Source organism: Caretta caretta, chromosome 18, assembly GCF_965140235.1.
Source record: "Caretta caretta isolate rCarCar2 chromosome 18, rCarCar1.hap1, whole genome shotgun sequence".
Lineage (NCBI taxonomy): Eukaryota > Metazoa > Chordata > Testudines > Cheloniidae > Caretta > Caretta caretta.
In genome coordinates this window covers 13,945,983-13,968,639 of record NC_134223.1, presented here as the reverse complement: position 1 = coordinate 13,968,639, position 22,657 = coordinate 13,945,983, and the positions used below count along the sequence as shown (strand labels likewise).

The window sequence follows — 22,657 nt, the reverse complement described above, 5'->3', positions numbered from 1 at the left end:
CTGACAATGGTTTGACCAAGGCACAGCGAAGGCAAGCTTTGTATTAAATTCTTCTGTTCTGCCAATGCATTTCTACTCAAGCTTGGAATACCTCTAACATTCCAGTACAGGGAGCCTCGTAAACAGATTACTAATTCCAAGTTCTATAACGTGGACTACTACCAGAGACCAAAAAGATATTCTATCTAGATTTTAAGCCAGGACCTTCAGCAATGAAAAGCCAGTGCATTAACCCATTGCACCTCCATGCCCACACAACAGCCGTTCTTAAAACACTGTACATGGTCTTGATCCTATGACACAAAGTCAGACTGCCCCAAAGTTTATCTTTATGCAGGCTCCCAGCTGTTATTGCACTAGTGATCAAATATTAGTCAATTCCAAGTCCTGCCTACTAAGAACAAAACTATTATGGTAATTGATATCTCAAACCTGTCAAGCATGAGATGTGCTGTTGGGAAATAAATTAGTAAACGCAAAGTGCCAACTTTTGCATAGGCAAGAAAAACTTAAAGAGAAACACCTTAAAACCTCAAAGAATTTAGCATTAATTACTTTTCAGCTTTTTCAGAGCACTTTACATGAGAATAAATCACCCAACTGGTCCAGGAGTCGATCACACTCATATCCACACTATCACCAACTTAAGCAATTTATACCAATTTCATCTGCTTCTACAAGAATTAAGTTTAATGTTCCACAGATACAACACGTCATTTGAAAATTAGACAAGTTTCCCATCATTAGTTTCCATGGTTTTCCTTTGGAGTGTGTGTCTGTTTTGCTCAAGCAGTGTTACTATAGCACATTGATGTATTTACAGATAAGCAGGACAAAAATAGTGAAGCCCCTAAGCTAGCTCTTTTGATAGGAGAGACAAGGATAAATACCACTTATGGTGAAAGAGGAAACTGCAATTATTCATGGCATTGAGCATTCCAAAATTCTTTACTCTGAACATAGAGTTTGTTATTCAAAATGATGGCTGCAATCAGAAATGAGAATATCTCCACAAAAAACTTCCACGTGGAATTTCATTGTCTGAAAATCTAACTGACAACGGTCATAGCTACATGCCTACGTCAGTAATGAACGTGGAAAAATTAGATCCTGAAAAAATTTAATCCTGCAGGGATTAAATTAGCTGGCACACAGAAAAATCCACCATAAGTGTAAGTTATTCCAATTATTGCTCTGGAAAAAAAAAACCTGACAGTACCAGTTTTCACTGCTAATAAGTAAATGTTAAATGCTAATATAGTGCCTTTCACTGAAGGATCTCCAAGAGCTCTATAAAGGCTGGTATGCATTCAATTTATTTTTTTTTAATCTGTCAGGAAAACTGCAACGTAGAGACATTAAGAGATTTGTCGAGTGTCAAAAAACAAGACAATGGCAGAGTGGGTACTAGCTTCCTGGTCTCCAGGCTCATTGCTACAGCCACAGCTGCTATAAATACTGCTTCCCTGAAGAGTGGTTATAAGGCTGGCAATAGAATTCTAGTAACAAGCGATACAAAAGGAGGAGTAATCAGGAGCCACTACTGGGTTATCCTGGTATGCCATTTCAAGATGCATCTGAACTATATTCAAAGCTACTAGAGGAGGTTAACTTTTCAAAATTGCAGCCTATTTGAGGTAGGGACTGTGTTTAACCAAATTTGTACAGTGCCCAGTGACACAGAAGCCTGCTACTGATCATGGCATTACCTCAATATCAAACAACAACAACTGCAACAGTTACCAGATATCTTCCCATATCAACCAGAAAACTCTCTAAATTCCAGCTAATAAGCAAGGAGAATTGCATGTTTACGTTGCAACTGAACGCCTGTAGTGGAAACGTGACAAAATACTGCACACCAGCCAGGCTAGAACATAGAACTGGGACTCACTTGGAGTAGAAAGCTCAAAAGAAACACTGCAACATAGCATAGCTTTGCTGCCTACACTGGCCACTGAAACGGTGGGCCTTATTAATGGGGAAGCCCCCACAATAAAAACATTACACATTTTGGGGGCAGCCCAGACACCTAGAAAAAGGAATTTTGCTAGGTTAACTTGAAAATTATTTATGCTGCTAGCCAGTAGCAAACTTCAGGGACACAAGCCAAGACTGGCATTTGAGGTTTATCCCATGGGGAAGCTGACATGGTCGAGTGCAGTGTTTCTCAGGTTTTCGATATCACAGGCCGGCTTGCTGCCTTCCTAAACTGTGCCCAGGAGATTTCAGAGACCGGCACTGAGAAACACTGGTTTAGTGCACGTTAATCTACCCTCACTGGGAGGTTATGCATTTAGGAAGAAGATAAAAGTGAAGAGGGTCATGGGTAGGGGTAGCAGTGAAGAATAAAGCCTTGTCTACAACAGGAAACTGACTGGCATCAGTACCGTGGAGTAAGTTATTCTATAATAGCTATTTCAGAAAAGTTCCCCTATAGACACACTATTCAGGAATAATCACTCTGCTCACAAACCAGATTAATTATTCCTAAATAAAAATCACTAATTCCTGAACAGAACATCCACAGGCGGAGCTATTCTGAACACTTATCACAGAATAACTTATTTCACAATAGCTCTGCCAGTCACTTTCCTCATATAGATCCAGCCTAAGAATTTAGGTTAGGCACCTCACATTCTAGATCAGCATTTCTCAAATGTGGCACCAGGGGCTTTTCTTGTGGCCACAGCCTTCTGAGCTGTGATTGGAGAGGGGACCGGGGGGGGGGGGCGGGAGGGGGGAGCAGCAGCCACTCCCTGTTGCTCCTGGATGTGCTGCTGCCTTGGTGTTGGGGCTGTGAGCAGGGATTGGGCCCTGCTCCCCTCTGGAGACATCTGGGGCACAACACTGAAGGAGCAGGCAGCCTGTAAGTTCCCCACCTTCCCAGAAGCGGTGGGGCTCAGGCTTCGGGCTCCAGCCTTGAGGTGGCGGGGCAGCAGGCTCTGGCCACAAAGCGGTGGGCTTCGTTCTTGGGCCCCAGCCCCACATGGCCTCCCCCACCCACCCAGCCACCCACATCGCCCCAGGTGTTTTGTTTAAAAACAAGACTTGAATTCATGCCCAACCAGAATTTGGGGAAACGTAAGGGACACGAGACCAAGAGGTTAGCTTGTGTTTTAGCCCCTTCCTGCAATGACCCCTACTGGAGAGCACACACCCTCCCAGCTATAACCAACAGGGTACAAATTCATGCACACAGGGCTGTACGCGACAGCCAAGAAATGGGAGGCAAGTGCACAACTACTGTCCACGTTAGCACATTTTTAAGGGTTCTTTACCTCCAGGCCTGTAGACAACATCATCCTCCGTGATGAAGGACGTTATTTCACCACTGTCAGTTCTCTCATAGCGAGATTTCTTCTTCGGCGGCTTCTTTTTATTTTTCTTGGTGGACTCCTCTGTGGTGGCACTGTTGTTGTCATTGTCCTCATCTTCACTGTGGTCACTTTCTGCGTAATTCTTGGCACCTCCTTCCAAAGTGCAACTCCGACGAGGACGGGAATTTTCGCTCTCTCTCACTTTCTCTCTCTTGTCTCGCTCCCTGTCCCGGTCCCTGTCCCTGTCCTTCTCTTTGTCTTTGTCCTTTTCTTTGTCAGCTGTCATGATTCGCCACGTGCCTTCTTCTGTCCTCTCACGGCTGGGCCTCCGTGAAAGGTAGACAGTAAGCCTGGGCTTCAGTCTTCTGAATTTCTCACTCAAATCCAGGAAAAATTCGACCACTCCAACAACCCCAGCGTTTTAAAGAAGCTCTTGAAAGAAGAAAAAAAGAGAGGTACAATTAATACTCTGAAATCCCTCACAATCCCTCCAGTTCTGAAAATCAAAAAGGAACCTACAAAAATATTTCAGTTTGCATGAGATAAAACTGTAAAATACATGAAGTCCTTTAAAGCAGCTGTTTGATAAGTGAAACACTAGCTTCAAATACCTTACAGATAGTTTACACAGCAGCTTTCATCCCCAAAAGATCCTCAAAGCTCCTTACAAACTAGACACAAAGATAATTTAATCCACCACTGAAATATAGCTACCTTTGGAGTAGAACATGGTAGGTGTGAGAGCACACAGAGTTTTAGGTCAGAAATGGAACTATACAATTTAGGAAGAGAAAATGTAATTACCAGTATTTGAATCTGACCAAGATATAAGATTTCCCAGCCCCTATTCTCACAAGTACCAGGAAATTTTTAACAAAAGGTCATGATTTCCATTTTACATATCAATCAAACAACAGTACCTTCGGCAGCACAATATCCAACAGAGCTGACACAAAATAAAGAGTACCACCACATCCACTCAGCCACAATTCCCATCCTAACTGCAGTTCCCAAGTATCTGTTGGGAAGTCTCCCCTTCACGTGTTGAACTAGCCTGACCACACTTAGCTTGCAAGATCCAATGGGCTCACATAATAAGGTGGCAACATGCCCAAAGCTGCTCTTGCGTGCACCATAGGTAGCATACAGCTTTTGGGTTTCTTTTACCAATAATGGAATAGGCAGAGGATGAATAGCAGTATCTCTTCTTCACCAATTACGTTTCTTCTTTACTGAAAAAATAAGCACACCTATCTTGGCCCTTTCATTATTGTAAGCATTACTAGGGTACAGACTGTGTGTTTAGCTTTATTTAAATGCAAGGTTGGATTGGGCAAGCATACTTATTACAACAGTATTTACAAGTGAATAGTATGTGGTAACTCAGAGCTATGAACCAGGATCCTCAAACTGCAAACCAGTCCTTGACAGTGAGTGCACAGAGTTTTACATCCCTCCCCCCAGAAGAAATCCCCCTCTCCTCCCTAAAACCCAAATATCACACCATCACCTAATACCAGTCAATTGAAAGCCTGTAATACAGAACACCGCTACATAAACTAGTCTCCTGTTCTCTCCGCTAGGAACCAAGAAATAATTTACCAGTAAATGCCTTTTCTAACACTCAAGTCCAACAATCTGGACTGACAGGTTGTGTGTTACATCTTTGAGTGACAGCCAGCAACACAAACAACAGTGTTAAAATTTTTGGCACCTTCTCTTCTGGAAAGCCTCGAACAGAATTTGCACCAAATGAGGCATCCATAAGCACTTCTTAAAATTATTCAATAGGAGGAATATGAACTACAGTCACTGTTATGCATATGTCATACTATTTTCCTGAAAATATGCTAACTCAAAGGGAGACATTCCAAAGGAGTAGGTCCAAGACAGACAAAAAATTAAAAGGTAAGAAACTCTGTATTCCCTAATCTGTCAGTCGAGGGTTATGGGAAGCAATCCACACCACTTAGATATAAAGTAGTCAAGGAAATTAGGAAGGCACCATTGCTTTAAGAACTCTGTGACCAATTGCTGTACCACAAACAAAGGTTACTCAATCTAAAAAGCCTGGAAAGACGTGCAAAGGGCTTGCAAAGACAACCGCACTGCTGCCTTGAATCCTCTTCAATGGAGGCTTTTCCTATCCAGCATTCCCAGGACCGGGAGCATCTTTAGTTATGCTAACTTTAGGCATTGTTAAGATAGGATGCAAAGAGGAGTAAGTGTGTGTGATTCTCAAGTACATATTTCCTATCACCAGAATCAAAATCATGATTTAATTCCACTCTAAGTATAAAAGTGTTCCAAGTTAGAGACCCTCAAATCAACCAGTACTTGCCTGCCAATAGCTCCTCATTGACAAAATTACTAACTTCAAAAGATTAATGTCTCAATTTAAGTGAAACCTAGAAGAAACCCCAGCCAAAAATGAAAGACTGCAAAAGGCCGACTTAGCTCTTGTGAATCAAGGTAAAGGGGAATGTACAGCTGCAATTTCACCCTGTCCCACCCTTCTGCCAGAAACTGTTGCCACTAGAAAAATATTTCATTGTTAAAAGGGGACAGTGTGAAATCAAGGCTAACTCTTCAACTGCTGGAAGGCTGTCACCTTAACAAGAAATTCAAGCTTCAAATATGTAATTTATAGGGATGAGGTTACACCACTCAAGTGACAAAAAAGTACTATTACAAAACAATGGATTTCACAGCGAACAATGTCATTACCTTGAAGGAGGTACAAAAAGGCAGCCACTTGATTCCTTAGGGCTAATCCTTCAAAGTCTCTCAGATGCAGTAAACTGTCAACAACTTGCTCCAACAGACTCATTTCTTCCATATTTGACCTCATAAAAGACATCCCCAAGAAGTGGAAGCAAGTCACCGTTATTTGAAGTCACAAGTAGAGTAAATAGCTGATTTGAGCACCTCTGAATTCCTTCTGGTCAACAAACTACTCAAGTGGAGCCCAAGCTGGGGACACCAAAATCCCATGTTTGTCCTTGTGAATTTTCTTCACTAGTTCATAAAGTCAAAGGTACTGACTGGAGCACACCAGCCCTTGAATAAATGGAATTAAAGAGGCGTTAACAGAGATGGCTTCTGGATCTTGGTAGTGTCTGCCCACTTTAATATATTCCTATTCCCCCGGATATAAAAAAGTGTTATGGTCAAGGGGACTAGATGGTTCTCAGGGATACAGAACTTTTACCACTTAGGTTGCCCAATTCAAATCCAGACCAGGATGCTAGTAATGAAGAACTTACCGAGTGGTTTCTTCGTGACAAATAATAAAATAGCAAGGTTAAAAGATGGTAATAAAGATATCCAAGACCCGCCTACACAAGAGCTTTCCACCACTAACAGAGCTGTGACACTAATGAATCATCATCAGTTTTCCTTGTGCATACATGGCCTTTGAAGCCAGTAATGAAAGGAGACTGTGACCAACTGAGGTGGACAAATGACAGTTTCCAAAAAGATATATTCCCTGGTGGATCAGCTGTAGCTTTAAATTATTCCAGCTTCAAAATGTAGCCCATGATACTGACTGCAAGCACGAAATCAGGAGCCTCAAAAGATGCAATGCCCCTTACATTAACCTTCTGAAACTGCTTAAGATTAAGAAAAGGACATTCAGACTTTTAAAAAGTTATTTGAGAAATAGAAAACTGGTTCTGTGCATCTGAAATCTCTTAAAACAAGCTATAATAAATTCTTGTTATTAACTACTACTCCCACCACTGAAAATGCCCAAAGACACAAAATTGCTTTCGCTGGGATGATTCAAGCTAGGGCTTGAATCTGAGGCATTTCCTGAATAAGCCAATCATCCATGTAAGAAATCATTCCAACTCCTTTACTTCTTAAAGCAGTTACCATCATTCTGCCAACACAAGGTGATCTGATGCAAGTCCAAAGAGAAGAGCATAGCAATGAAGATGTCAATTGACCAGAGAAATCAGAGATACCAGTGATGGCAAGGGTCTACAGCAGCATGCTGATAAATATCCTATATGTTGAGAGAGCCTGGATAATTCCCCTGGGTTAACTGCTAAAATAAATTCTTTGTTGATACCATATAAGGTTTATTTTGGGCAACAAACCAATTTAGCCATTTTAAATCCAAACCTGGACTGTTCCCAGGGGCATCTCAGAAACTGTAAAGACAAAGAATAAGCCTCTATAGCACATGATGATACTGATATGATGCCTCTTTAGACAAGAGGCAGTGGAGAGAATAGTTTCTGTATGGTGAAACACTGATGACTATTATAAGAACATAGAGCATACATCAATTTTATTTTGATAGCCTCTCAGGATTGATTAAACCCATCCATCTGCGTTTACTCTTATCTACTGGCTCAAACCCCCAAGGACAATCAGTGAAGGTAAGTATAGATTGGAAGGGAAAAGAAGCCTATGCAAAAACTTGGTTTTTAGAATTTGGTTCCTGTTTCTCTCATCCCTGGGATAAGAGAACACCATCGCCATCTCCCTCTCCTCTAAAACTAGAAGGCTATTTTGATCAAAGATTCGGAGTAAAGATGTATAGTATAAGGAGACAGACTGTTCTATTTTTGTTTTTAGTCAAATGAGGAAGGGAACATCCATACTACGTATAAATCAGCAAGCAATTACACAACCCACAACCTTACACTGAAAGGTAAGGAAACCAAATGGAATCTCATGCAGAGACATGAAAAACAAAATCTTATAACAAACAGCAAGTCTTGCCTCCACTGCAGGGATACCCTAATTTAGAGGTATTAAGGTGCCTTGAGTGGCTGCTAAGTTTATATAAGGCCTGAGTCCCACGAGCTAACCAGAAAGGTGCTACCACTTCTTCCCGCTGCTTTAATCCTCAAGCCATTCTAACAAGGCATGTGATGAGCACAAGTATATAGCAGTTTCTAGCTGGGATGTGGCTAGAGCCAATGACCTTTTAAATTCCACCTTCACACATCTGTCAGTAATGCCCTTGCTGACTTCTATAAACAGAGATAACCTTTCTTCCCCCAGTGACAAGAGCAGAATCTACTCACAGGGAAATGTCCCCTAAGACAGACTTATCTGTAGATAACCTATATATTCCCCCCCAGAGCAGATGGCATGCAATTTTGTATCAGGATTAGCCCCAACTTTTATAAATTACTTGCTCAACAGCCAAGTGACTGCAAAGCAGCTTTGTCAGCTTTTCCTTCCTCTATCAGGAGTGGAAGCTCATCTTTCACTTAGAAAAAGTCAGCCTCGTAACCTCGTCAATATTGATACAGTTTATGGCCCTCTGTATTAAGTTATCTTACAGACTCTGCTGGAGGGTGAGAACCTTCCTCTTCATCCAATGGTGAAAAATACCCATTTGGGGGAAATTTGTTTGACTGACAGGGTTTTTAAGCCAGCACCACCACAGTCCAGCTAGTCAGACACCTGCTGCCAAGATCATGCTGATCTGGGAAGGGGAGATAGATGCCAGAAGCAGGCTTAACAAAACCTGGCTAGTTTTTTCCCCACCGCCCAAGACAAAGAATCTAGGTATCAAGATGCACACATGATTCTGGGTGAGAATGAAAACAGGATTTAAAATCTCACCTAACGATTCAAGGGCCAGTGGCTGACAGCAACTAAAGCTTCTCTTAGCAAATTCATCTATGTTTATATTGTCCGTCTCCTGCAGCATTCCAGTCATCTCCTCACCTTTGACTAACGCCATGTCTACACGAGCACTTTTGTCAGTAAAACTTCTGTTGGTCAGGGGATGTAGGGAAAAAAACCAGTCCTGACCAATGTAAGTTTCACTGACAGAAGCACCAGTATGGACAGTGCTATGTCAACATGAGATGCTCTCCCGCCAATATAGCTACCAACACTCGTTGGAGGCGTTTTAATTATGTCAATGGGAGAGAGCTAATCTGGAGACCTTACAGCGGCACAGCATAGATATAGGGTTGCCAACTTTCTATTTGCAGAAAACCGAACACCCTTGCCCCGCCCCCTCTCCCACTCCATCCTCCCTTCCCTCGGTCCATCGCTCACTCTCCCCCACCCTCGCTCACTTTCACCGGGCTGGGGCAGGGGATTGGGGTGCAAGAGGGGTGAGGGCTCTGGCTGTGGGTTCTGGGGTGGGGCTGGAGATGAGGGGTTTGAGGTGCAGGAGAGGGCTCCAGGCTGGGGAGGAGATTGGGGTGAGGGCTCCAGATGGGGGTGCAGGCTCCAGGGTGGGGCAGGGGTTTGGAGGGCAGGAGAGGGCTCCAGACTGGGGCAGGGGGCTGGGAGGGGGCTCCGAGCTGAGACGGGGCTGGGGTGTGGGAGGGGATACATGCTCTGGGCTGGGGTGCAGGCTCCAGGGTGGGGCCAAAAATGAGGGGTTCAGGGTGTGGGAGGGGGCTCAGGGCTGGGGCAGCGGTTGGGGCACAGGAGGAGATTCAGAGCATGGGTTCCGGGCAGCACTTACCTCAGACAGCTCCCAGGAAGCAGCGGGCTGTTAAAAGTCTGGTTGGCGGTGCAGTCAGGCTCCCTACCCAGCTCCACGCAACTCCCTGGAAGCTGCCGGCATCTTCCTCCGGCTCCTATGTGGAGGGACGGCCATGTGGCTCTGCGTGCTGCCCATGCCTGCAGGCACCGCCCCCTCAGCTTCCATTGGCCACGGTTCCTAGCCAATGGGAACTGCTGAGCTGGCACTGGGGGCGGGGACAGTACACAGAATGGCCGTCCCTCCGCCTAGGAGCCAGAGGGAGATGCCAGCAACTTCCCATGAGTCGCAGGAAGCCTGCCTGCGCCACCAACCAGACTTTTAACAGCCTGGTCAGCAGCACTGACAGGAGCCAGCAGGGTCCCTTTTCGACCAGGCATTCCAGTCGAAAACCGGACACATGACAACCCTACATAGACATAGCCTAAGGCAGCTGGAGCGGGGGACCAGGAGTAGTCTCAACATTTGAGATTACTGGCTAAATTGCGCCCTAATTGGAAGGTGCAGCTTTATTGGAGGAATGCTTATGCCAGAGCAAGGCTTGAACTGAGTGATTTAACATGACTCACTTTGTAGGAGAACTGGACTCTGAATGAGGGCCAGCAATACACAGAATACAGACCGAACTCGGTCTGGCTGATTGTAAATTACCTTAAGGAACAGGTCAAACCTGCTTCCCACCAGTCTGGGAAAATGCAAAATTATCTACCAAAAAGAGAGAACATGCTGCTCTGCACCTGAGCCAGGCAGAGCAAGAAGAGGGGCATAATCCTATCAGAGGTACTGTACTGGACAGAAGAATACCACCTCTGTGTGACATGCAAAAATGGAGGATACAGAACTTCAACAGGACTGCCTATCTAAGGACTACCCACAAGTAAAGACTGCAGGATCAGTGCCATAGGAAAAAATTTTCATCTCAATATTTTGCTCTAGTTTAATCTAAGTGATATATTTATGGTACAAGTGCTTTGTTGTATGCATAAATATATCACTTAGATTAAACTAGAGCAAAATATTGAGATGAAAATCTCCGCATACAGGGCTATTGTTTATTAAAACAGAATGTATTCATATAGGCTTTTTACATACATATGCTTGGACAATCTTTCACATAAAGCAGAGTTTAGCCTAGTTTGCTTGTCCATCTGTAATCTAGTGCAGGAGCTGCCCATCTATATTTTAAGTATTGTTAAAAGGCACATGATGAAAGCCTCTCATAAGCACTGCTCAACATCGTTCCACAAACGGATCACATTTCCTAGGATTCTCACAGAGAACAATTCACTATTTCAAAAATGTGGAGAGGATTAACTGACACCATCATGAAACAATACATCTGTTTTTATTTCTCCATGAAAAAACCCCACCACATTAGAGCAGTCTTAGAATCACTGGATAGATAGAGAGGGGGAATAGTTGTGTAGAAGTAACATGGGAAAACCAGAAGAGTAAGGTAAGGTAAGGCAAGGCAAGAACTACTAGCAAGCACCTGATTAAGATTAAACCATGGTTACCCCAGAGCAAACACTCTATAAATTAATCCTTTATTACATAAACAGTGATTCAAACATCTTTCAAGGTCCTTGGATATTTTATGCCTTTGCAATAAATGTCAACACATTCTCCCCCACACACATGCACCCCTGGCTCCTTAAAAAAATCTTTTTGGAACCGTTACCACAAAAGAATGACAATTTAAAGATGGAAATGGATATCCCATATGGTGATGGAATCGTCTGGCAAAAGAATGGAAAATACTAAGAATGAATTTAAAAATCTGATTTCTAGAATAATGTATATATGTGGATATCTGATTACATATACATCGCACACATTTAACAACTTTTTTTTAAAAAGTCACAGACATCGCCACATTCAGAAACCATGCTGTGGCCCAATCACACTTAACTGAACATACCATGCAAACTGCTCAAAACTAATCTGCTTACTTAACGTTATTCATCTGTCACAGATGTTGTAATGGGTTACGCACTTTTAGCATTTTATACATAATTATGCTTGGATGATATGGAATCCATAAAACTAACTCTATTACAAGAATATAATGTGCCCTGGTTTTTTGTTCTCTAAAGTAAACTGTGCTAATACATCACATATATTGCCAAAACCAGTAATTACACAGATGTTTAAAGCTGGATTAGGACAGTAGAAGTAAATACATTGAAAATCTTAGTGGTTTTTGGCAAGCTCTATGGCTCGGGTTTGCAGTAATTTTACTCACTGGCAGCTTCACTCCCACTGTACACAACAACCGTCAAAGCAGCTGCTTCTGTCGTCATACAACAGAAAAACTCATATTATAGCACCACAGGGCAAAGAGTATTAATTGCCTATGATACCAACTTACCGTCTCATCCACAGGGAATTTCCTAGAGACTAACTGGCCAAAGAACTACAGTATAGGCTAATGGAGAGCATCCACATTCCAGCAACAGAGAGGTGTACAAAGAAAAAGGAAAGAACTGTTTTTGCATTAAAAAAAATCAGAATTTCTCAAGCAAGAATGGATTTAACCCTACAACTGGAACATAACATTGTAAGATTTTGATAGTCATGACACCAGTCTGTGTTTAGGCAAATTAGTTATATATACACACACAATCAGATAACTCCATTTATCCCCATTCTGTTCTGTCACACACAAAGGAAAGCTGAAGAAGGGAACAGGCGTTCCGCTCTGGAATGCTGCTCAGAGCCTGTTTCATTATAGAGTAACCCCTGATACGAATGAATTCCCAGAAGACAGATTGAGACCCTGGTTAATCATGCTCAACACCATACAGCATAGTCCAAAGCACACAAAGTCATACTGAAGTTTGCAGAACGTTCCAGGGTTCAACCTAACTAGCAACAAAGCTTATTCCAAAGTGCACAATAGGAAAACAAGGGGGAGAACTCTTTCCGACCCCTCAGTGTAATTACAACACAAATTTATGATAAAAAAGCAGCACCAGAGCCTCACCTTTAATCCAAGTGAACAATACACAGCATGCAAACAATAGAAATGGGGGTCAGCATGCCTACTTGAGCCACAGACAAATAAACTACTAGAATGCACAAGGGTGCTAATTCAAGACAAAACTGAGCCTGTCTTTGCAGACAGGATGTTAAGTACCTGATGGGAGTAAAGCCCCATTAGCCCAAAACTGAATGTGTCAAGCCTCACCCAACCCCAGTGTGTTATTTTTCAAATGGCTGGGCCCTTTTGGATCAGTATGATTCACTTTAAATGACTTAACATATTATACTATAGCGTTTGTTCAACCTCAGTCAGGCAAATGTTGCCCATAAAACCTACTCAATTATAGATACCAGCTGCTTGGAAAATCCCAGAAACTGACCACAACTGTTATGTGTGTAGCTAAAGAAATGTTATTACAGCTCACCAATCACATGGCTGTCGCCAAAAAAGCAACACAGACACTTCCCTAACAGTGGTCTTTCAACATCAACAGACTAGCATGAACTTTAAAAAAAAAAAAAAAAAAAAAGTATCTTTAAGTGTGGACAGGCACAGACAGGCTTGTTTGAATGCTGTGGGGATTTAAAAGCAAACTTTGCTAAACTGATGTTAGGAAAGGAAGATAAAATGTCTGAGACTTCGGGATATCAAAGACTTAAAAGTCTAAAAATACACCCAAGCCTTGTTTAACCAAACAAAAGCTTCAGAGTTGTTAGAATCACACCAGCATTTTAGAAATGAGGAGGAGGAGATAGAGGCAGGCCAGACCTATCCTAGGAACGCTTTGCCAGTATGGCTGTATTGGTAAAACACTTCTCATATGGATGCAACTTATGCCAACAAAATAGCACTTTTGCTGATATAGCTTTTACCAGCCCCAGTACCACCACCAAGTGTCCCAAGGAAAATAAGCTAAGCTGGCAAAAGCACACTTTTGCCACTAAAACTGCATCTACACTAGGGACTTCTGCTGGCACAGCAGTGTTCGTCAGGCATCACACCTCTTCACACCCCTGACACAGCTATGCCAGCAAAAATTTGTAGTACAAAATTGGCCTTAGAAAGAGGGTGCAAGAGCTAATTATTTTTCATGCAGCTTTCTTTAAAAAGCATTTACTGGGAGCACCAAAAATGTTCCTTTGGAATCAGTCTGTTCTCATGGATAAAAATACAGTTCAACCACTTTTGTAGATTTTGTTTTGCTTTTTAAACCATCATATGCATATTTTAAAGGGCATAATTTTCACTCGGACCTTAGTGGTGCCAAACCATAAATATATACCTAGAAAAAAGCCTTAAGGAATTTATTGGAAAGAGTAGTTACTGCACATGCAAATGTATTTGCATATGTGTTTATTTAGATTTTAATCAAAAAACTTGTTGACACCTATCTTATATGTTAAAACACACAATATGATACAAAGGACTGCTCAACGCACCATGACACAAACTAATAGGAAGAAGGTAAACTAAACACAAATCCTTCCAATTCTCAGTCATCAGAATTCTGCAAGGGAAAAAAAAAAAACATGTTTTACAGAATGTCCAGATGCTTAAAATCCACTTGGAAAACCTGAATATCTGATCCATCTAAATAAAAACACCCCCCAAAATAAGAACTTAACATGGAGTAAGTGACTGCAACATTTCTACTTTTAGTCAGAATGGTCTGACACTGGCCACTCCATTGGCTCAGTGCTTTGAAAATATTACCCTGAGAGTCCTCTATTCCTTTCCCAATTCTGCCACTGGCTTATTATGTGACCTTAGGCAAATCAGCCTCTGTGCCCATATTTACTCATCTGCTAAATGCTACTTATCTATCTCACAAGTGTGTTTGAACTTTAACTTGTTTTCAAGATTGCTTTGAAACCCTTAGATGAAAGGCATACAGTGAGGGCAGTTTTAACAACACTGCCATGTGACCGGAAAATGATTTTCCAACCCTATGTTCCTGCTTCCCAAGTTTCAATTCCAGACTCTTACTGCCAGGCTGGGAGCATTGCAGAAGTAATACAGCAATTAAAACCCCAAGAAAGGCTAAGGAAAAAATGAATGCCTTACATTGCAGTGTATGAGCAGCCCGGGTTAAGTCCTGACCTTGAAAGCACTTACGCGTGCACACACAACTTTATTCATGGAGGCAGTCCTATTGATGTCAACAGGACTATTCCTGTGACTAAAAGGTTACATACGTGCGTAAGTGTTTGCAGGATTGGGAAATGAAAGACTAAATTTAAAGGTCTGGGGGAGGGGTAAAAATTGTGAGATTTCACCCTTGTGAAAGAGAAGAGATTAATCAAACAAACAGCATCTCTTGGAGTCTTTTATTGTCAAAGTCTTTATTCTTTGAGACCCTCAACTTGAAAGACTGCATTTATGTGTACAATTGTTACAGGAAACCTACAGTATTTCTAGGACAGAGATTAGAGAAAACTATCTCCCCCCATCCCTCTTTGCTTTGCACACCTGGGAGCACTTAGTGACAAGTTATTTTTGTATTTTGTTGGTCATTTGACACATCTTTCACCGCCTTGGCAGTCAGTCGTTCACATGCAGGCTCTATCCTAGAACACGCAAACAGCATTTACAGAAACAGCACCAGGCAACTGAAAACAAAGAGGCAAAAGGATTGGGCCCCAAAAAAGACTGGTGATGCTGTTCCTGGGCCCTTCCAAAAAGACATTCTTAAACATAGCAGGGGAGCAGAAGCCAAAATCTGTTTGGATGAGCACTTGCTAGAATGAAGCATGTGGAAAATTTTCTTTCCTATCTCTTGGAAAGAGATGAGCTGTCTATAAGTTCAAGGAACAATCAAATATTCTTATGCTTGTTAAAACAGAAGTGCTCCAGAGCTGCAAATGGATATTAGTTCACAAGTCTGTGAGGATGACAGGCGGGGGGACATTGGCGCCAAAATCACCAGTGAAAAGAAAGATCTAGAGGCAGCTGCTACGGTGATCAGAACACTGCTTCAACTAGAGAATTCTGCCATTCGTTATTGTTGTTGTTCCATGTACATGAAATGCTTGCGAAGTGCTGTTTTCAATCGCTCACAGGTTTCCAGTACAGTTACAACTGCACCCGCTTCAGCCAAGTCTCAAGAATGCCTCTGCCCGAGGAGTTCAATTTGAACTATTTCAGTGCAAGTAAAGCAGAAAGCCCAGGTACTGCAGCCAGATCGAGTCTCTCAACAAAGTCCTGCCTTTTTCCTCTTCATCCTTCACTCATAGTACAGAGAGCTCAGAGCAGTGGCTGTCTCCTGGCAATGTCTGAATACAAGGGTTCCAGACAGGCCTGAGAGAAGCAGAGACAATATTCAATTCTGCTCAGTACTGCTCTCATTTTCCAGGCAAGCCCGAAGAGCCAAGTAGTAGGTTAGCCTCTGTTCCCCTAATACTCCCTCCCCCTGCCCTGCCCCAAGTAATTGAAGACACAAGGTGGCTTAATTAAATCTTTATTTTAAATAAAATTAAAAATAAACTCTAGAACTCAGCACATCTGTGCCTAAAAAAAAGTCACAGAAAACAAACATGAACAGGCCCACAAGCACAGACTAAGAATTTAATAGCATTAAATCAATAAAGCAACAGACATATTTTATTGGAATCTGGGGCTTCCTTGGCAGTGAGGTGGCTGCATCTACCTTTCCCCCCCGAGACCTGGAAGAGAGAAAATAGGTAAGGGGACATTTGTCAAAATACATACATAAAGGCAAAGCTTCAACCCCACATGTACTCAAGTAAAACCTAGCTCTCTACTTACCACCCCCACAGCACTATAGTGGTCACCAGGTTCTCACAGAGGACTAGTATGTCCCTATTGTTCTCCAGGAAGTCATTGCAGGAGGAGAGAGGAGAGGGAAGCTGTTTGGACCAGAAGGAATCACCTGAATGAATGTCCTCTTCTGGGATCCCAGCCTGGACTGTTTCCATACCTACATCCTAGAGGGAAGCACACAAGAAGGAAACAGTTCAGCAACACCACATTAGAGACTACAGAGGAAGAATAATAAATCGCAAAAATATTTTGTCAACAGCATGCCCCTTACCTCCTCAAGCACCATCACCTGAATATAGCGATGATGGGAATAGACTCAAGATCAAAGTCTTTCCTGCAGTGATATAACTGCAGCTGATGACCTTTACTGTGGCATCTGCATACTGTTACATTAGGGTGTAGACCTTGCCTCTCAACACATGAGGATCCATGGATAGGACAGAACACTTGAAAGCAATCATTAGACCTAATCTAATACAGTATAACATTAACGTGGACAAAGAGATTTTATTACATATATGTCTGACAGGCACAAACTGCACAGATATTATCTACAATGCATTGTGCTGCCTAGAAGGCATCTCCTACCATGCCAAGTTCCAGGAAGCTATGCTTGGAATTCAGGTTCCACAATGCACTAGTACATAAATTTATGGACATGCTGCACCAGTTTAAACAACTGGGCTGGCTTATGTAGGCACACTGAACTGACACAAGTGTAAATCATGCTCAGATGTTTGGCTGAAGCTTTTACATTTGCAGTGGTCAATCCTAGAGCAGAGATGGACCTGAACAATCAGTGTGTGTAGTCAAGGGAGCCTCCTTCGTGTATCATGGAGTAAGGGTATTAAAATACTGAAGAGATTTATTAGGAAGACACCAGTGACTCCCCTAGTGAAGAATCAGTGCTGGCCCTGTTGGGTACAAGTCATCATCTGTGAGGAAAAGGTGTGTTCCCAAATAGGGAAACCACAGGTATCAAAAGCTTGAAACGGGATCCTGTTCCTGATCCAGTCAGCTTGGAAAGGTTACCTCTATTTGAGCAAACCAGCTAGACTGTAGCTGTGTGAAGTCAAGACCTCCTGGTAGCAGACAATACCCATGCCCCAGAAAATAATTCCACTTTAAAAAAATTAATCAATTCCAAACAAATGGTAGAACAAAAGGAGTTTCATTCGATACAAATTAATGTTTTAGGCAATTATCTTGGTGCAATAAGCTTGCCTCATGTGAAACCAGGTAGGTGTAATTTGGCCTAGACCTACATAAGAAAGAAATTAGATTAAATAAAGTTGAGAAGCAAAAACAGATGCTAAGTTTTTATAAATCCCCAATATCATTCATTGACTGGGTCTTTTTTCAACATTTTGCACAGGTTAGAAAAGAAGTATCTCCGCTTATCTTAAAATCAGTCTTCTATCCAGGTCTATGTACCAAGATGTTGCTTTGTCTCTGGAGAGCCATCAGCTAGAATAACCAGATCTGGACAGTTGCAAATTAACATTGCAAAATTGCAGTGAACACTGAGCTAAACAGAGTTCTCCAGTTATTTGATCTATACACCTGGAAATCATTATCAGCGGGAAAGGCATACATGTCACTTCTTTGCACATTAATTCCAGCTAAGAGGTTTATGTGCTTAAAGAGTCAGGTTTTAAAGATAATGTGAAAGCAAGTCCAACAGAAATAATATGAGCTAGTAATATCAAGGCAACTAAGCATACAAAGTAACTAACAATATGGAGACGAGATCCTTTTTTTCTTTAAGTGAGCCAGACGTAAATCTTTTAACAAGATTTGTATCGGTCATGTGTTACCAGTCTTAAACACAACAGGACCATTCTTCTGTAAGCTTTTAGTCTCATACTGCAAGATAAAAAGCCACTGTGTTGAGCAAATGCCAGATTAAAAGAGGTGTGTGATGCAACTAGAGTTCCTTTGATAAAACTCACCTAATTTTTTGATCAAGGAAGAATTAAAAGTTTACACTTTCAAAGTAAGGCATCTAAAGGATTAAACAAACCAAAATGGATGAAGTCTTTATTTTAAGTTTAAGAAACAAATATTTTTTATAAAAAATTAGAGGCCCTTCAGATCATCTGCAAAATATGAGCATTGCACGACTGAACACCAGAGAAAGAGTATCTTAAACTGCAACAGGCAAATGAAGGCTAAAATGCTAAATGGTAAGTACAAAAAATGCAGCATTAGCACTGGATTTCCAACAAAAACACACTGCCTGCCTCCAGTGCACAAAGGAGTAGCTCCTAAACATCTTACATTTTGAAAAACTCCACCTTTGATTATAAAGCTGATTAGCAGCATGGGCTGATTAGCAGCATGAAACTAAGCTGCCTTTTTTTTTTTTTTTTTTTAAATGAGACATGGATTCCTCCCTTCTCCCTCCTTTTCTCCACAGATTTAACTTCATTTGAAACCCTGCATCTTACATTTTCAAGAGTGACAAGTGATTTTTGGGTGCCTTTCATTTTAAAAAGGGGGATGATTTTCAAACCAGATACTCATCACTTTTTCTGTAAATTAAGCAGGCCCCCCTTTAGGGCGTCTCAAATTGGACACCCAACTCTATTTTGAAATTTTAGTCCCACAAGTTGTGATGGGGCCAAATTCCACTACAGTCAATCAATACTTGGGAAGAATCTGGCATAGAATTTCTGAAGTAGACATTCTCCAATATGGTTTTCTTAACAGATTGCCAGTTACGGAGCAAACAAATATTGGCCTCATTGTTGTCAAGAGTCGCTCAGGGATAAGAAGGTAAAAAGTGACTTCTGCAAACAATTTTGCTTCTACTGCATTAGGTTCTCTGTTTGGCAAAATAAGTATGAATTTAAGGCTGCAAGTGCTAAAGAAAAGTTTGACAATTGCTTCTCACCCCTTAAATTTAATATTCCTACAATAGTATTGCCTGGCTCTCCAACCAGCCAAACTGTTCTATAACAGAGACTTGTAAGTATACAGACATATGCAAAATCTTCATTACAGCAGGACTAGTAATGATTCTACACATAATGTGAAACTTGTTTAAACTGTTTTGCCATTTTAAACCTTGATTTCTCCAGGTTTACTATCATTTTGGACTGCATCAGGCAGAAACTTGGAATGCAAGTAGTTGGCAGGGATGGAGTTTTGATTTTTTTTAAAAAATAATTATTTTAATATGCTGTAAGATGACTTTTTTTCTAGTAATGAAGCAGAAAAAAGCAGGTTTTAAAACATATTAATGAAGACCAGGTTATGAATGTGAATACATAGTGATGTCAATTCATGTTCTGATATCAAAAACGAAAAGGAAAATATGTCCAATTTACACAACCATACCAACAAACAATTATGTATGCAGTGTTGTTATAGTCATGTCAGTCCCAGGATATTAGAGAGACAAGATGGGTGAGGTAGTATCTTATATTGGACCAACTTCTGTTGGTGAAAGCGACAAGCTTTTGAGTCACATACAGCTCTTCTTCAGGTCTCTGAGTAAGTTTTCCAGACCTGAAGAAAAGCTTTGTGTAAACTCGAAAGCTTGTCTTTCTCAGCGACAGAAGTTGGTACAATATAAGATATTACCTCACGCACCTTGCATGTCTAACAGTTGTGTCAGACAGACATGACTGAAAAGAAAAACAAAATCTTATGACTGCCACAAGTCTTGTATATACTCAGTACAGCAGCATCAGCTCTTTCAAAAGGCCTCTCGATAAGAGATTGTAAGCTCTTTGGGGCAGGCAATCTGAATTATCTTCATTCTGTAAAATGTGGTGTACGTTCATAATCACAAATATCTTAAATGTCTAATTATTGAAAAGCACTATGTGCCTTTGGGTTGTGCCCGCTTGAGCTGGTCTTTAGTAAAGTACAAGGGATGAATAAAATTTAACCACATGCACAGTTGTAGCTACATCAGTGAAATCCAAGATTATTTATGAATATTACTGTGATGAGTTAATTTGAACTTAATCAGACATACATGTGGCCTTTTATTCCTGCTTTAAAATAATGCAAAAGAACCAAACAGGCTCTAATTTTGTCAAGTCAGTATTGAGGGGATTGTTTTTATACCCTTTGATCTGACCAGTTCAGTTTTGTTCTCTTTAACCAGCTAGAAATAAGGACTCCACTGGGAGAGAACTGTTGGCTATGAAATGCAGCTTTATGCATCAGCACTTGTAAGATATAAAAGAGAAACGTAATTACATTGTCCTTTTATGTCTTCCCACCTATCCAGTCATCTTTGGAGAGGGGCAAGGACAGTCTGAGAAGCATAAAAGGTCACTTGGCAAAGCACAAGACTGGTTGTCAGGATGCTAGGGTTCCACTCCCAGCTTCGCCACAGACTTCTTGGGTTAACTTGAACAAGTAATTTCACATGTGCTTCAGTTTCCCTAGTAGGCCAGAGAAAAGCTCCACAGACTTAAAGAGCTGCTTCTTGGAACAGGTCTGATAAGGAATGGGTTTATTGATGTTTACAGTACGTGAGCAAATAAGGGACTTATTTTAACATAAACATCCCAGTAATGCAAAATATGAATACTAAGTCTGTAAGACCTTAAAGACTGAGGCAAAAAAATGCTCTCTCTGCACTATTAACTTGTCCTCTTGTGCTTAGGTAGGACACTGCACACAGTTTAGTTTCATGCTGTACAATGTACAATTACATACAAAAAAACTATTTTAAAAGAACATTATTTAGGTTTTAAAGTCAAGCACTCCAAAGTGAAGGATGGCCAAACTTATGGTTTCCCCGTGCAGACTTATTTCTGTCCCTTTGTGCACTGAATGAGAGACCGGTCCTGTGGAAAAAATAGTAGATGATCATGTAATCAAAGACCGTGATAATGCATATACACAAAGAAATAGAATTGTGTGCATGTCAGGAGCTGTCCATGAGTTAATGAGAGCACAGACAGATGAATGAAGAGAGGAAAGTAAACCATGCCCTGCATCTTCAGCAATAAGGGGAATCTGCTCTGCAGAAAGTATTCAGGTGAGAGTGGGGAGCCTTTATTCTGAAGACCTGATAGCGTTTCTATATAGGAAACTCTTCAAGAGAAGAGCAACAGGACGTGTTGAAACTTGCTCAAGAACATCCCCTGTTCTATTTACCAGCAGGTCAAAAGGAGTACTAACAGCTGTGAAAGGGGAAAAAGGGAAGATCTGGCTACTGCCCTCTTTCCAATGGTGAATATTCATTATAGGACTTGAAAAAAGGTTTCAACTGGCTGCAGATCAGTAAGCAACTAAGTTGCAACCACTGGTTTAACCTTGGACCATGAAGAAACAACGGGAGCTGTTGTCTTTACAGCAGATGGGCACATTCTCAGGTAGGAGAGGAACATTTGCACGGCCAGAATGAAATGGGGCTTCAAAGGCCTTAGGCTGTGTCTACACCAGCAAGTTTACAGCGGCACAGCTGTACCAATGCAGCTGTGCCGCTGTAAGATCGCTCATGTAGCTGCTCTATGCAGCTAATAATAAAACCACCTCCACAAACAGCAGTAGCTATGTCAGCGGGAGAGGCTCTCCTGCCAGCATAGCACTATGCACACGACCACTTATGCTGGCAAAACTTCTGTCGCTCAAAGTGTATGTTTTATTCACACCCCTGAGCGATACAAGTGGTAGTATAGACACGGCTCTAGTTAAGAAGGATGTTCAGTCTGCCATGAAAAATAAGAGCAAGGTAACCATTCCTCAACTGAAAAGTCAGTCATATACACGGAAGGTTTTCCTGGCTCTTTCAATGCCACTGAAAGAAATATTCCTCAGCACCTCTGGGGTTTGCAGACCCAGGTAAAACAGATGCTTTTTATTATAGAGTTTAACCATTCAGAGCCCTGAGAACATGGAGGAAAACAGACTTTTACTGTCTGTTGCTCTGGAGAAAGAGTATTTAATTTCCTTTTCCTTAGCTCATGGTCTCTAAGGCCATGGCTACACTACGAAAATACTCAGATTTTACAGAAGTCGATTTTTGGGAACAGATGGTATAAAGTCAAGTGCATGCGTCCACACTAAGCACATTAATTCAGCGGTGTGCGTCCACAGTACCGTGGCAAGAGTCGACATTCTGAGTGGTGC

At 41.5% G+C, this 22,657-nt stretch overlaps 1 protein-coding gene across 4 annotated transcripts in view; it reads right to left on the bottom strand.

Annotated features, from left to right (window-relative positions):
• RERE (arginine-glutamic acid dipeptide repeats) overlaps positions 1 to 22,657 on the bottom strand; it is a 401,076-nt gene that overhangs the window by 265,354 nt on the left and 113,065 nt on the right. For all 4 annotated transcript variants that reach the window (XM_075121005.1, XM_075121006.1, XM_075121004.1 and 1 more), the window contains exon 2: positions 3,282 to 3,752. In XM_075121005.1, the coding sequence (XP_074977106.1) occupies positions 3,282 to 3,606 (325 nt within the window). In that variant the 5' untranslated portion in view covers positions 3,607 to 3,752. The remainder of the gene's footprint in view (positions 1 to 3,281; positions 3,753 to 22,657) is intronic.